Source organism: Quercus suber, unplaced genomic scaffold, assembly GCF_002906115.3.
Source record: "Quercus suber isolate HL8 unplaced genomic scaffold, Cork oak 2.0 scaffold_79, whole genome shotgun sequence".
Classification (NCBI taxonomy): Eukaryota; Viridiplantae; Streptophyta; class Magnoliopsida; order Fagales; family Fagaceae; genus Quercus; species Quercus suber.
Genome location: NW_027069544.1, coordinates 958,496 through 974,229, shown reverse-complemented (window position 1 = coordinate 974,229; position 15,734 = coordinate 958,496). Strand labels below are relative to the sequence as shown.

Genomic DNA, 15,734 nt, shown 5'->3' with positions numbered 1-15,734 from the left:
TAACAGTATGTTTGCTAATTAAAGCATCTACTTTGATGAAGCCGAAAATACCTGTACAGCCCCATTCTGCTTGCCAAATCTGATATTTGCTCAAAATCACGTCTATCCTTTTTCTCCCTTGAGACAAATTCTTGCTTCTCCTTATCACGTAAAAGCATTGTAAACTTCCGTGTCCACTCATCAATGTTATCAAAGGGGGAAGCACCCTGAAAAACATGGTGAAAATTTCATACACACATACATAAATATACACAAACATTTATGTAGTTAACAAAAACAACCCACCAGTAAATCAAACACAAACAAGACAAGGGTTAAAACAGATTGAGGTCTAAATTGCATTTCATTAACATAGATCAAAGGTCATATTTATAATATAAGTGATGAAGGAGCCACTCAAGTAACCATCAACAACATCCCTCTCCCTTTCTACCACAATCACTTTCCACTAGCATACCCACCTTTTGAGGCCATCAGCAATGTGAATAGCTGGACATATCTGCCCTAGTTCTCTCAGTTCTTTAAGAATAAATAGCTGCATAATTTGGTAATTTCATATCCATGGACTTCCTCCTCATTCTCTTTCAGGCAAATGCAAAGCCAACTCCTTGGATTACACCAATTAAGCATACCTTTGTTCACTGGTGTACCATACCATGGTAACAATCCACTTCTCAAGCACTGCATAAAAGGATTTAACAAAGGTGACAGGAGGGGAAGAGAGAGAGAGAGGCAACTTCAACTTATAGGATTTCAACATGGAAAGAATACTATTCTTTTATTTTATAAATAAGCACACATTAAAATTTTCAGATTATCTTTTCTAGGAACTGGAAGAGATTGTATGCCCAGATAATGTGGAGACATATCTACCCACCCCCCCCCCCCCCNTGTTGTTTGGGTTAGACTAGCTAGGCTGATTGGAAAAATCAGAGGCCTAAGGTTTTGGAAGGAGGGTCCAACTACAAAAATAAAATATGTAATAACTATATAAAAAAAATTCGAGCCGGGGGACCCGGGCACCTTTGGGCTCCTACTTGGGTCCATCCTTGAAACTAGTGAAAAAAAAAAATTAATTCAAATGCACATAGCTGTTTACTTCAACATTGTAGGATTTTTTTTTTTCTCTTGTTGCCGTTTGGTAAAAATTTAAAAAAAAAAAAATCGTTTTTTGTTTTCTTTCTTTTCCTTTTAAAATAGAAAAAGAAAAATAAACTATCAAAAAGTACATAATGCCAAATAAAATGATGGTCATTATTTCCTCCAAGTTTCTTATGTGATCATCTTGATTCACATTTATATGATTAAAAATAAATTATACTAACAATAAAATATTTTATTTTATTTTTAACAAATTATTATAGTCAACTGACATTTATACCAGTTTACTGTAATTGCAAAAAATTTAGCTCTAGCTTCATTTATAACACATGATTTTTTTGGTTCTTTGGTGGTAAAATAATTTTTTTGCCAAAATACAATTACCATTGTTAATGTTTTTAATTTTTTTTTTTGTTAAGTTTTTGGATTCCATAGTTGCTATTTGGGTTAGACTTACTAGACTGATTTGAAAAAAGGGGACTAAGGTTTTGGAAAGGCGGTCCAACTACAAAAAATAAAAAAATATAGTAGCTATATAAAAAAGTTGGACCTAGGGGGCCCGGGCCCCCGCCTAAGTTCGTCCTTGACACTAGTGAAAAAAAAAAAAAAGTAATTCAAATGCACATGCATGCGTTCTTCAACATTGAAGGATTCTTTTCTTTATTTCTTTTTTTTTTTTTTCTTATTACCATTTGTTGAAAAGTTAAAAAAAAAAGTTATTTTTTTTTTTTTTTTTTTTTTTTTTTTGAGAATGAAAAAAAGAAAAAAAAGATAGCTTTTCGCAGAATTATATGACCCATGTTTTCCATTCCATCCACACACATATAGTTTTTACAAATATCTTTTTGATCTTCCAAAGTGAATAATTAATTTAAGAGTATTAGATTTGTGATAGTTAAATTTTTATTAGTATTTATTGGTAAAACCTAAAGAATTTAATAGCGTGATATGTATGTGATTTTTGTTATATTATCAATAATTTTGAAAAATGATTATTATTATATGTATAGATGATTAAATGAGTATTAAAATAAACTTGGTCAAATTGAAAATGCTTTATATATATATAAACAAACACACACATAATGAAAAAAAAAAGAAAAAAAAGAGAGAGAGAGAGAGGTATTACACAAAGGCACATTACAAACCTAATATATTTAGGATCTGTTTAGTTGACGTTTTGAGAGTTTAAAAGTGAGTTTGAAAACTCAAAAATCCGTTTCGCAATAGCAATTCTTTATAACTTTTTTACAAACGCTCATTTTAAACCAAAACCCATTATTTTGCAACATTTTATACTTTATACAAACACACCCTTAAAAGGGTTAATTGTTTAAATCAAATTTTCAATAACTAAGCTAATACTCATATCAAAGTTCACCAACAATAAAACCTGTGAATCAGAAATTTTGGTCTCCATTATAAATAGACTAAGCTGTTAAATCAAATATGGAGTACGTTATATATCATATATTTTCCTACGCTGACAAGCTCCCCACATGCCCTCTTTATAGGTTTTATACTTCCAACAGAGATGACCCAAAAATATATTTTCCTTTTCAGACTTTAAAATTTGTCACGGGATTCACAAACCTGTGATCCAACAATGTGGCCCAAAGGGAAAACCTCCCTTTGCATATAATCCACACACTTAAAAACTCTATAAAACAAAAGGGGTCCCCTAACACACTGTCAACTTCAAATTGAATATATATAGGCACTTAACTTTGGTCAATTCGAACTCAACTAGTCTGGCCCCAAAGTTAGGCAAGACAACCACACAGCATGACGACGAAAATTGCCAAAAAAAAAAAATCACATGCTTTTGGGGGGGTCTCACATTTAATTGGGTCTTTCTAGCACTTGTTGTAGACCTTAAAAAACAAAGAGAGAGAGATAAAGTACTTGTTGTGACTTGTTGTGACTTGTTGTGAGGATCTTAAAGTTTTAGAGACAATAACACATTTGCACTCAGATCTGACTTAAAAATTTTCCTCTCTAATACCCAGCAATTCCTTTAATTTAATTTAATTTAATGAGGTCCAAATTTTTTTTCTTAGGAATCAAAGGACATAGATGGGGGGGGGTGGGGGGCGGGGGCAGACCTTCCCAACCTGTCTCATACTCGTATGGTCAGATTCCATTTTTTGCTCTCAACATTATTTATCTAATCAATTAAGGCATACCCCGACAGCCAAATCAATGTCGCATTTCGAGGCTGGTCTTGAATTTTAAAAACAAATACTTATATATATATATATATATATATTATAGAGACAGCTTCATCAACATTATTTTGTGGTTAGGGTAAGAAATTGGATCAAGGGATATCAAAGATACTATAAATTTTATAAACAAACGTGTCACTAGTTACAAAAAAATTATTCAAACATTTAAGATTTTATATATATATATATATATATATATTAAATACATTCATTTTCGCATCAATTTATAATTTTTGTTTATATTAGAACATGTAGCAATTTTAGGGCTTTTAAGTAGCCCTATTGGATAAGTTTAGGGAAGAGGATGGTGGTAAGGATATCTATTGGGAAAGAAAAATGTTGAAACTATTACAAATTTTTTTACAAAAGACTTACAATCTATGACAATAAATGTAATGAATTCACTTTAACAACATAATAAAATGTCTAATTATTTTTGTATGATATATGAACATATTTGTAAGGATTTTGTAATAAAATTTGTAATATCCTAAATATCATTCGTTCATTATGAAATAAAAAACTTTGAAGTTTGGGCTAATGCCAACAAGTCCAAAACTTTTCAAAATTAACGAATTTAGTCCCTAAAAAGCTAAAACCAACTGAGTCCCTAAATACTATTGAGAAAAATGACTACCTAGCCTAACAGTATTTAGGGACTAAGTTGGCTTTAAGGACCAAATTTATTAGTTTTAAAAAAATTTGAACCTGATTGGCATTAACCCAAACTTCAAGATATATTAAAAAATGGTTGCATTGTATAACGGGTGGTTAGATAGCTTAGATTTGGAGAAGGTATTTTTAATGAGATTTGTTCCTTATAAGACAAAAAGTGCCCTTGGGAAAGAGATTCATTTCATATGAGTGATGAAATAGGCCACAGAGGTTAAACTTAAATATGCATGTCATAAATAATTTCACCGTAAGTTTCTCCTGTGTTACTGTCTTTATTTTGGATTTTGTTAATATGTGCTCTACGGCACACGTTATTTTTCATTTTTGAAAATATTTTTATTGGGAATTGAAAAAATATTGACAACTTTTTTAATTTTCGAGAAAATATTTTCAAAAATAAATGACTTAAGGCACACATTAACTAGATCATTTTATTTTAACGTTCCTAAGCCCACCCTACCAATGGGCTATGCAGCCCGTGCTGCCAGGCTGCCAGGCCTATAAAAGGAAAGTGACAGAGACAAAAAACAGTTGCATGTGACCAATATTTTTCCAATTTTTCATATCTAAGTCAAGGGCAGGTTGGCCCTGGTTGGGGGCTAACCAAAAATATTGTCAGGAGTGAAGCTTTAGATTTGAGGTTGGAGATTGTTGCACAAGCCAAGCCCTATCTATATTCTATAGTGCTAAGTTTGATTTATTTTACTTCTTTTGAGATAGGCTTCAGTTTCTTAAGTATATGACACCTTTCTTGGAATCAAAGTACATGACACCTTTCTTCCGCTCTTTCCTTTCAATTAATAAATTTGAAGAAAAAGAAACAATTATCCAATATCCTCTCTTTCATTTTTTTTTCTTTTTTTTTTCTTTCTCTTTTCCTTTTTAGACTTTAGAAGGATAATTATAGAGCACAAGTGCTTCAACTCCCATTAAAAAAATTAATATTACTATATATTTTGAAGATCTAACTATAAATTCTTGTCAAATTTCATACCATTCAGATATTATTTACTATTTAGTCTATAAACTAATTTTTTTATGCATAATTTTAGACTTTAAAAACTTGAAATTTAAACATTTAATTGATGACATTACTATTAGCCTTTGATTTTTTGAAAATTTTGTTGTAATTTTTGGCCAAACTTAGTCCAATTCTAAGTTCATGGTTTTATTGTAAATTTCTAAGTTCATGGTTCTCAATCATCATGTGGCATAGCGCCTAGCGGGCCATTATCTTTAGCTATAGTGGAAGTTTCTCTATGTTGTGTTCCCTTTGTGTTTTTCTATTGTCTTGAAGGGTGATGTATCTGTACTTACACTGCTTCCTCTTAACGAATTTCACTGTTTCCTAGAAACTCCCTCCCACCCCCCTAAAAAGAGAGAAAAGAAAAGACCCTTTTTTGTAATTCTCCATTTTCAGCAATGAACAGCCTATAACTCAGCAGTCAGCACTCAGCAGGATCAGACAATTATACATTCAAGCTACATTGGGAAAAAATAAATAAATTAAAAAGAGACTTGTTCATAGTAACTAGAAATCCCCGTTGAACAAATGAAAGATAGATTATTAATTCACCCCAACCACAGGATCTGACAATTTTTGCTCACGTGGCTATAGTTATACACATAATGTAATGGGAACATGCATAGCTTTTGTTCTAACATCAGAGCAACACAAGAAATTGAACAAAGGAAAAATAATTAACACAAGGCAGGCAAAATTATATCACCCCTTACAAAATACAAGCCTACTGGTTATTTTCAAATAATAGTAATATACATAAGGTGATTACAATCTCAATTATATCTGATTTTTAAAACGAGGGGTAATAATGATATATCACCGCTTCCTTCCAATGTGTATATATTGTCCATTGATGCTATGTACTAACTCCCCCACTAAGCCTGTCTTGCACCAACTCTAATGGTCACCATCAAATGTCCCTAGTATAATCAAAAAAGCATGAAATCAACAAAATAGGTCAACTGCAGTCCCCCTCAAAACTTTATTCAGTTGTCTGTAGATTCAAGATCCGAAACAGATGACCCGACATTATAAATCAACCTGAAAAATGTTTTAACTTGAATTCTACTCTGATCTTTGTTGGTGAAGTATGCCTGAGCCTGACTGCTTGTGACTGAATGGACGTGTCACACAGTCAAGTTTGCTGGTTTTTCAAAGCGACAATACTACCTCATGTTTTCGTTTTTTTCCTTATCCTCGACGGAAGAGGGGGGTCTGGATCCACATGGTCACATAACTACATTCCATGTGATATGGAATTCCTAAAAACCAATCATTGTAATATTGTCTTCCCCGAAAGCCCTTAATGGGAGAGCTGACTACATTAGTTTAGTTATGATCTTTCTTGCTTTTCTTTAGCAACATTGACATATGATTTAAATGCTCATGGCCTGCTTGGTTACCACCCATAAGCCACTGAAGAGCCTCAGCTGCAGCATCCTTTTCGGCACTCTTCTTGTTGTTACAAGGCTGACCCATAATTTGCATCCCATTAAATTCCACAGTGGCCCGGAACTGGTTGTTCTTCAGTTGCTTAGTCTTGTAAGTAGGGGCAGAATATCCGGCCCTGGTGAGCAATGTTTGGAGTTGACTCTTAGAATTATCACCCCCAGGTCCACTTTCAATTCTTGAAATCAAGGTCGTCTTTGTTTCCAAAACAGATGGCTTCGAGGGCTTAAGGACCTGGCGGCCAAATACAAATCTGCCATCACATCGGTCCTCTGAAACCAACAACCGCACAGCTGATAGGAGCTCATGATGGGTGTGCATGTCCATCCTGGGATACAGTAGCTGCCCATATTCACCAGTGTCAATTATCAACCAAGTAGACTATCACATGTTTAAAATGAACCAGAAAAGACAATTTACATTCACTCCAGGCAGGTACTAAGAGCTAACTAGGATTTCAAGAAGAAACTGATGAGAAAAAAAAATCAATAGAAACCATTACTTCACAAAAGATCAGCTACTGACTTCTTATTCAAGCTTCACTTACTTTTTTCTGAATTAGCTCATCAAGTTCTCTCCTCAGATTTTGATACATGTCTGCTAATGTAGGATTCAGGAAGAATTCAAGAAATCCTCCCAGCATTTTCAAGTGCCCATCCTGCCATAAAAGAAGGCCACCAATGTATCTGTTAGGTAACAATCAATTACATATATTTTACGAAAACCAATAGTCCCGAAAGCTTAAGCAGTTAAACTATGAAGAATCAGACCCAAAAATGTATAAAAAGCTTACACCAGCACCCCTCTTGTGTAGCCCTACTAACAGCCATGATAGAACATGGGCTTTGCACATGCAAATAGATGTGAAGATATGTGGGAGCCTAGACTTGAACCAAGCAATGTATGTTAACTTTTAAATTATCATTCATGATGAAGATTCAGTGGCAATATTAGTAATCAAATTGTTATACATGTACTCATGTCTTCTTATGATTGAGCAAAAAGAGATGAAAAAAGTAAGCATATACAAACAGATAACTTACAGTTTCCCCTCTTGAGATCGTTCCGCCAAATAGTAGTAGCACTGAATCAGAAACAGCAGTTGAGTCCCGGAGGAAAACAGAATTCACTTTTATCTTCTCATTGAAAACCAGCCATGGGTACGGAATTTTAGATTCCCGAGCATTGACTGAGTTCTAGGCAAATGAAAAAATAATGTGAAAGCAGGACAAAATACCTGACTATTACATTGATACAATGGACAAACAAACTTACCGAGTAGAGAAACACCTGGCCATCCTCCATAGATTTCAGTGAAAATGACTTTTCGTTGTGCTGCATATGCATTTACATTAGTACAATGAAATTTACACAGAAGGAAACTAATCACATGATGATTATTTGAAGAAACAAACATAGAGAATAGCTGATGAAAGGAATCAAATGGTTGGGGAAATTATATGAAAATATCGAAGCTTAAGTAAATATGGTCCATGACTAACCACAACAGAGCAAATCCCAGGATATAGTCCATAGCAAATAACTGCTCGGACGAGATGCTCATCATGACTCCATGCATTGTAAGAGGTTGTGTTGCCATCAACCAAGCCAGTATCCTTAAGCAAAGAGAAAAACTCTTTCCTTAGAGAATCAATAGCTTTTATGGATTGCACTGAAAGAAAATTTTTCCAGCAGTATTCATAACCAGCAAGATCTCTTTCAGCATCTATCCAGCCCTCATAGGCCCTGACAAGTGCAAGGTGATCACTGTAATCTCGGGAAAACTGATATTTTGCAGCCTCTGCAAGCTGTAAAGAGGAAAACAAGTACATTCAGTTTAGTTCATTTTCCAAGTATATAAGCAACAATTACAGTTTTGGGATTTGAGGAAGCTACCTCTAATATAATGCCTGATTATGAAGCTTGAAAACAACACAACACCCCCCCCCCCCCGGGGTCTAAAAAAAGGAAAGAAAAGATAACAATTCCTAAATCTGCTTCTCCATCAGAGTAAGAACATTAAAATGTGTTTGGAAAGACACAGCTCAAAGGAACTATTTTTAAAAACAAAAACAAAAAACTTGTTTGGTTGCACAAAATTTTTTTCCCTAAACAAACCTTAATTCTGTAGGCCCCAAAATGACCTCAGTCTTTTTACTATGCATCATATTCAATTTCAAACACGTGATAACCTCTCCTGTACCAAACCCTTAGCATCATAAAGGAAATGATAGAACCATTTTCACTTTTTAAAAAATAAATAAATAACAGAAATTACAATGCGACATCTCTCCAAGCCAGCCCATGTAAAAATCCATCCTTGTTCTTTTATTTAGTGTAATAGAAAATAAATCAAGAGATACTGTGGCAAGGGCACCTTAGCATACAACACATCAATCTTAATCCCACCCCAAAAGAAAAGGCATATTCATCATGAAAGCATCCACCCAATGCAGATGCAAAAGACCTTATGGTAGGAGTCATCCAACCACATCTAACTACAACATATACTATAAACCTAGCACCCCCATCCACAAACCATCCATCTCCAGCACAAATCGCCCAAGCCAATTGCCTAGGAAAGCCCCATTAAACAGAAACTCCTAATCCCATCCTCATCTTAAATAATCACTTCTGTAGGGGCTACTAATTGGTGAAATAGTGAGTCTGGTTGACAAGCACTGGCAGCACATATGTGATTCTTAAGAGCAGAGAGTTTGAACAAAAATGCTGCCATAGGATGCTACAACCCTATACTTAGGCAAGACCATACTGTATAATGGCTATTTTTAAGACCTAATGATGGCCCAAAAAAGCACACACAAAACTGGTCGTACTTCCCAATACATTGATCTCTAGTGAGGACCACTGTCATCAATCTAAAACGAATCTGCATGCCCACTTTTGCCAATAAATTCTCTCTATCCAACATTCCTTTCTCCAATCTAGTATAGACTTACTCATGGCAGACTAGTTATGACTTTCTGAGTCTTCACTCTTCACCCCAATTATTGTATTTCCCAAATGCAATGCAGAGCAAATCAAGTGTCTTATGGAAAACAAAACGAATGCAGTATCTGTGCTCAATAAAGGTGACAAGGGTATTAGTAACCAACATTTGTTTTTTGTGTACTCAATGAACTCCTTTTTTTTTTATCAGTACCCTAACAATAATTAGTGAAATGTATGCTCCATGAACTTAGGAATCAAATCTCTTATCAATTTCTCAAAATCTAAAGATCTGCCATATAAATGCTGAGGAAAATTTTAGTGACATTAGGGATAAAGGTTCTCTCACACCCTAGGGTTGGGCAAGGATGATTAGTTCCATTGTTTTTTTTTTTGTTTTTTAATTATTTATTTTGGATGATCCATTTATGCTGGTTGCTATTAGCCGTATTGCAGATTTTCTTTTCTACCTGGTAGATAATTGCTTCTTTATTTTTGATAATTCAATTGTTACACCAAGTGAGGGGAGGGGGCATTTGAACCTGATTCTCCTCATAAAGAAGACCCAAGTAATGTGACTAAGGTACAAGGCTCTTGGCACCTGGTAGATAATTGCTTTAATTGGTTGTGCATTCAGTGTAGCTTTTTCTTTTTTGTTCTGTTTCTTTCACTCTGGTGAACAAACTTAATCTTAGGCCTAGAGTATAAAGGCTGTTACCCACCCCCCCCCCCCCCCCCCCGGCGGGGGTAGGCGTACACACACACCTGTATTTATTTACAGCTTACCAACCTGAAGATGCAGACCTCTGGTCTAGTTGAAAATTAATCATTTGCAGCACTTGTATTGCATTTGTAAAATGTGAATCCCAGTAGATGTGAAAAGTCACAATACTTCATATAATATAAAATGTGCCATTTGAAATGTCATACTTTGAGATTCCAGGCCAAATCCTAGATTTCCAACCACATTCTGTTGCAGAGCATTTGATAAATGTTAACCTCTTCAATGAAGTTTTTGAACATATGCCAGAGCCACGAAGTCTAGCTCCATTCTTGATTGCACAATTTTACCCTCAAAACAACCTCTTAATACAGAGTTCCGTATCTATCTTAACCATCTGTTCCATTTCCAATAAATTGCTAGTTCCCTTTCATTTTTTTCCTAAAGAAAGTAAGCAGCTTCAGAAACATGACCGCCGCCTTTAAACTTTAAAAGTACTAAAGAACCATATTTCATTTCAAAACTTTCTACGAGTTTCTTTATTCTGACTTGCTCTATTCATTTTTCAAAAGTAGATATTCATATATTATATATCGAATTTAGAAGAATCCACGAAACAAAAATGTCTTTTGCCATGACTGATTCCTACTCTTCTAAAATTTACGCATTTGTGAAATATGTTGCTTATTTTCGTGTCTCTTCCTAGATTATATGTCCTAATGCATTTGAAGCTAGGGTTAGAGTTTGTCTAAGGTGGGTCGATTGATGTTAGCCGGGTGGAAGAAGCTGTATTTGTCTAAGGGGAGTCGATTGATGTTACTCAAGAGTATGCTATCTAGTCTTCCTACCTATTTTCTATTGTTATTCACAATTCCGACTCATGTGGCTAATAAAATTAAAAAGTTGCAAAGGGACTTTCTATGGGGTGATAGCAAGACTCATCTGGTAGGATGGGATAAAGTTTGTACGCCTATAGCCAATGGTGGCTTGAGGATAAGGAAACTTACTACTTTTAATAAGGCCTTGTTGGGGAAATGGTTGTGGCAGTTTGGGAAGGAAGATGATCGGTTATGGAGGAGGGTGGTAGTTTCAAAATATGGGGAAGAATGGGGGGGGGGATGAACCTCAAACTTGGGTAGGGGAATTCATGGGTGTGGTTTGTGGAGAGGTATTCGCATGGGATGGGAGGATTTTAGCAAAAATTGTCTGTTTGTTGTTGGGTTGGGGAATAGAGTGAGGTTTTGGTAGGATGGGTGGTATGGGGATCAACCTTTTCAAGTGGCTTTCCCAAGGCTATATGGTATTGCCACTGATAAGGAGGTATCTGTAGAAGCTTCTTTGTCAAGGCAGGGGGCGGAGGATAGAAGAATTTGGGATGTTCGTTTTATTCAAGAATTTAATGATTGGGAGATGGATGAAGGGCTGCATTTTCTTCGTATATTGCGAGCTAACACTCCTCCAATGGATGTGGGAGACCGGATAAGATGGAAGTTGAAGCCTAATGGGGATTTTGATATCCGGTCTTATTATAACAAATTAAGGGATTCTCCCTCGATTGTCTTTTCTTGGAAAGCTATATGGAAAGTAAAGGCCCCTCGGCGAGTATCCTTTTTTGTTTGGTGTGTAGCTTGAAATAAGATTCTAACGGGTGATAACTTGAGATTGAGGAGATTGTTTTTTGTGGACTGGTGTATTATGTGCCGACATTGTGGAGAGACGGTAGATCACTTACTTCTTCATTGTGAGGTGGCTTATCGGTTATGGAGCTTTGTCTTTATAACTTTTGGCCTGTCTTGGGTGGTACCTAAATCGATCCCAGATTTGCTCTTTCGTTGGTGGAATTGGTTGGGGAAGTACTCGTCTCAAATTTGGAATTTAGTTCCGTTGTGCATCCTTTGGTGTATTTGGAAGGAGTGGAATCGGCGGACTTTTGAGGATTTTTTGCTTCTTTTAGTGGGACTCTCTTTGATTGGTCTCAGGCATGGGGACTCACAACTAGTGATTCTCTCCCTTCTTTCCTTAGCTCTCTTTCTCTTTGTAATTACTGTTGATTAGTTTTCTTTTTTGTTTTTTCTCTGTTTTCTCCTTCTTGTATTTTCTGGGTTTGCTATATGTTCTTTATGCATAGAGTAGCCATTCGTATATATAACATTCTTACTTATCAAAAAAAAAAAAAAAGCTAAAAAATTCACTTTGGAGGAGGCCAATGGACGTCAGTTTGGTACCATTTGTGAAGAAGCTGACTAAAGTCTGCTTTGCTTATGTACAATTCTTTAAAGCCTAGGCACAACTACACGTCAACCAACTTTCAGCAAAAAGCTACATTCAAACGCACTAGCTCCATCCTTGTTCCGAACTCAACCAAACTCGACCTCATCAATCCTATTAAGTAGCCAGGACCATCCTTAAGTAAATCTTTCATAATTAGCACATCATTCATGTTAACTTAAATGAAAATCTTCAACAACTACCGGCTGTTCGTCTTAAATGGCCAACAATCAAATTAACTTTTTTGCTTATTCACTCAAATTCCGTAAAACCAGACTTTCTCTCGAATTCTGAACTCAGGTTCGACTTAGCAACTACTAAACTTCTACATTATCTTATCCAAGTAAATTATTTCCACAAATGATCACACACACACACACACCAGAATTTTAAACCGCTAGTCACAAAGTTCAAATAGTTAATACCGTTTTCACAAACAATTAGCCAAGGCTGCCGATAAAACCAAACCAAAACCAAAATTCAACAAAAATATTGATATATAGAGTCTTACTGGTAGAGGAAAGGAATCGAGCTCGCGATCGGAGCCTTCTTCGGAGACGGAATCATCGCAGGGCGGCGGAGGCCGCGGCGAATTGAAGTGCGAAATCCTGTTGTGGAGCTGTTCTTGTTGCGAGTAAGGACTATGAGTCTGTCTAGGGCTTATCACAGCGGTTTGTGGAGGCTCGCGGAGCTTGAAGTCGACTACATCTGCGGCTCCGGCTCCGGCTCCGGCTCCGGAACCGGCGGTTGCGGCGGCGGCGGCGGCGGCGGAGGATGTGTAGTTGGGAGTAGTAATGACGGAGCGTAAGCGGTGGTGCGGAGGAACGTAAACGGCGCCGTAGGAAGAGCGAGGTCGGTCCTTCATTGTGAGGGTTTTAGGGTTTTGAAGTGGAAGAGAATTGTGGAGGAGAAGAAAAAGTGAAGGAGAGGAAGAGAGCATGCAAGGTTGAGAACTGAGGAGAACGGCGCCGTTTGAAGTAGTAGTTGGATTTTTTTGTTGGTGATTCAGTTAGGTGGTTGCGTTTGTTATGGGGTTTCTGTTTTGTTAAATGAAATGGTGGTGGAATTGGATATGACGAAAACAGTACTGAGTCTGAGATAGAAAAGATGGAGGATCTGGTCACTGTGTGTTGTTGTTGGCTTCTTTCTTTCTCTTTTTTTGCCGTCTAGTGTCTTCTGTCACTGTTTGAAGGCCACGCACGCACTAGGTGGCGTGTGAAGTTTTCGAATGAGATTCCACATCAGCATTTTTAATGGCCCCACTAAGTTTTCTTTTTCTTTTTTCCTCTTTTTCTTATATAGATTATTGTTACACTATGTGAATAGAGTTATACATAATACCACGTAAGCTGAAATCGTATTTGAATTATACTTAAAATTACTATTAGCTTAGCTTACCACTTGTAATTTTAACCATTGGTCTTTTTGTAACGAGCTGTATTGGATAAGATATGAGTCAATTTAGTTAAGAGTTAGTTGTAATCTAATTTTTCGTCTGTTGGCCGAGTTAGTTGGTGCTTCTAGAGACTAAACGAAGACTATGCATCTATAAATAGTATCGATATTGTAAAGTACAACAATTCTAGATAAGCTTTTAAATAAGTCTTTAGATCTTTGTTCTAAGATTCTTAAAGACTTGACTCGCTTTTATTCCCTTCGACACAACTTATATCTAACGACCTAATCTCTTTCTAAAATCTAGCCTAGCCTTAAAATAGTTTGCACTGTCTTGACTCTTGATGTCAGAGCCTAACATTTGCCATACCTCAGCCTTCATCTCCCTTGAGTCTTGGATTTCAAGAACCTTGGAAGAACTCATAAAAGATCCTTTCTTGAAGCCTAAATCCAAACCTAAATACCTTGACCAGCCACATCACCATTCCATGTCAGCATCTTCCTTCCATGTATTGTATTACACTCCTGCGTCAATATATAATTAAAGACATTAGAGACTTATGATTTAGATTCTTCTCAAAAAAATTTGGGCACTTGAACACAATGTTAGCTATACTCTAGGGTCTTAAGGATCAGTTGAACCTAATTTTTGGTTTAGATATCCATAAATTGTTGTAGAATTATATTTCAAATGAGTGGTGGAAATCCTCACACCATTCCATAAACCTTTGAGAAAAGTCTGGAGAAACAAAAAACAAAAAAATTCACACTCGGCTGATGTGGAACATTGTTTGTGATAGTTAAAAGAGTTATATCAGTAATAAGTTCAAATAATAATTTAGGCTCAAATAGTAAGTTAACAACTAATAATAACTTGTAAAAACCTTTTCGACATGTTTTACTCGTGCGGTGTCTTGAGGTGGCTCATACAACACTCGCACAAAGTAAGAAACCATTGCGCAGACCATCCTACTTTTAATGGAAGTTTACTGGCATATGCTTGAGGTGTTTAGCTAGACTATGGTGTCTTAAATCTTAATTTATTTAATTTCTTTTTAAATTTTAAATTTCCTTTTCCAAAAGAAAAAGAAAAAGAAAAAGAAAAAGAAAAGGCCAGTTGTGTTTTTTTTTTTTTTTTTTTGGTAAAAAGAAATGGCCAATTGTGGTTCCTTCGTTCCGCCAAGGAAAAAAAAAAAACTGCACTAGATATTTTAGACTACTGAGTTCTCAGTTCAAAGTTCTAACCGCTTCAACAAAGTACCAAATATTTGTGTCCGACCAATATCTGTCTATATACATGTTGATGGTGAGACTCGAGGCACATATGATCCATAATGTCATATATGGTTCATTACCATTGCAAGCACAAGGTCAATTCAAGCTACACCCTTAATTATGAAGTTTACAAGGGAACTTTTGCGCAAACTCAGCAATTGGGAGAAAAATTGCTTGTTGCATCTCTCTATCAATAGAACATAGAACAATCTATCTGAGGGTAAAACAGTCATGGTCTTAAGACAAGACAGGATCAAGAAGAAACAATCTCAACGTACATAAATTCAAGGACCATGACTTTATAAGGATACAAACTCATATATTCTTGCTTTCACTAATCACAACTTGCTACGTTACGATTCAAAAAACAATCCCTTTCTCACAGGTATTATTAGCCTATCTAGTCTTTAATGAGAAGGGGAGAAAGAAATGAAATTGCTCGTCTAATACTGACAGTCTCATCAGCATACACAGCTAAAATAAGAAAAAACCAAAACAGAAAGTACACATTCAACGGCCAAGAGGCATGAGTTGCCTTAGACTCAGGCTTAGTAGGTGTAGCCCTTGACAAACATTCCTTTCTTGGCTTCCTCGTTCTCACCCTCGGCAAAATATTTTCCCAGCTGAGCCAGGAGTTTGCCTTTGCACG

The 15,734-nt window shown here is 35.9% G+C and overlaps 2 protein-coding genes across 2 annotated transcripts in view; both read right to left on the bottom strand.

Moving 5' to 3' along the window:
* Window positions 1–5,548: 5,548 nt before the first annotated feature.
* LOC112004656 (DExH-box ATP-dependent RNA helicase DExH5, mitochondrial) lies at window positions 5,549–13,550 on the bottom strand. The gene is made up of 6 exons (XM_065773742.1): window positions 12,927–13,550; window positions 7,980–8,291; window positions 7,753–7,812; window positions 7,521–7,673; window positions 7,025–7,135; window positions 5,549–6,819 (listed from the first exon to the last, which is right to left on the bottom strand). The coding sequence occupies exons 1-6, from the start codon at window positions 13,353–13,355 to the stop codon at window positions 6,358–6,360; spliced, it is 1,527 nt and encodes a 508-aa protein (XP_065629814.1). The 5' UTR covers window positions 13,356–13,550; the 3' UTR covers window positions 5,549–6,357.
* Window positions 13,551–15,340: 1,790 nt separating this feature from the next.
* LOC112004658 (fructose-bisphosphate aldolase 3, chloroplastic) overlaps window positions 15,341–15,734 on the bottom strand; it is a gene marked incomplete in the record, with an annotated part of 3,797 nt that continues 3,403 nt past the window's right edge. The window contains 1 exon segment of the mRNA XM_065773711.1: window positions 15,341–15,716. Within this exon segment, the coding sequence (XP_065629783.1) occupies window positions 15,634–15,716 (83 nt within the window).

Excerpts from the sequence above, each read along its gene's own strand:
- LOC112004656 (XM_065773742.1), bottom strand. The coding sequence starts at position 13,355 with ATGCTCTCTTCCTCTCCTTCACTTTTTCTTCTCCTCCACAATTCTCTT. Across the intron at positions 7,813-7,979 it reads CTGGGATTTGCTCTGTTGTG|CACAACGAAAAGTCATTTTC; the intron begins GTTAGTCATGGA and ends ATGCATATGCAG. Across the intron at positions 7,136-7,520 it reads CGATCTCAAGAGGGGAAACT|GATGGGCACTTGAAAATGCT; the intron begins GTAAGTTATCTG and ends CTTTTATGGCAG.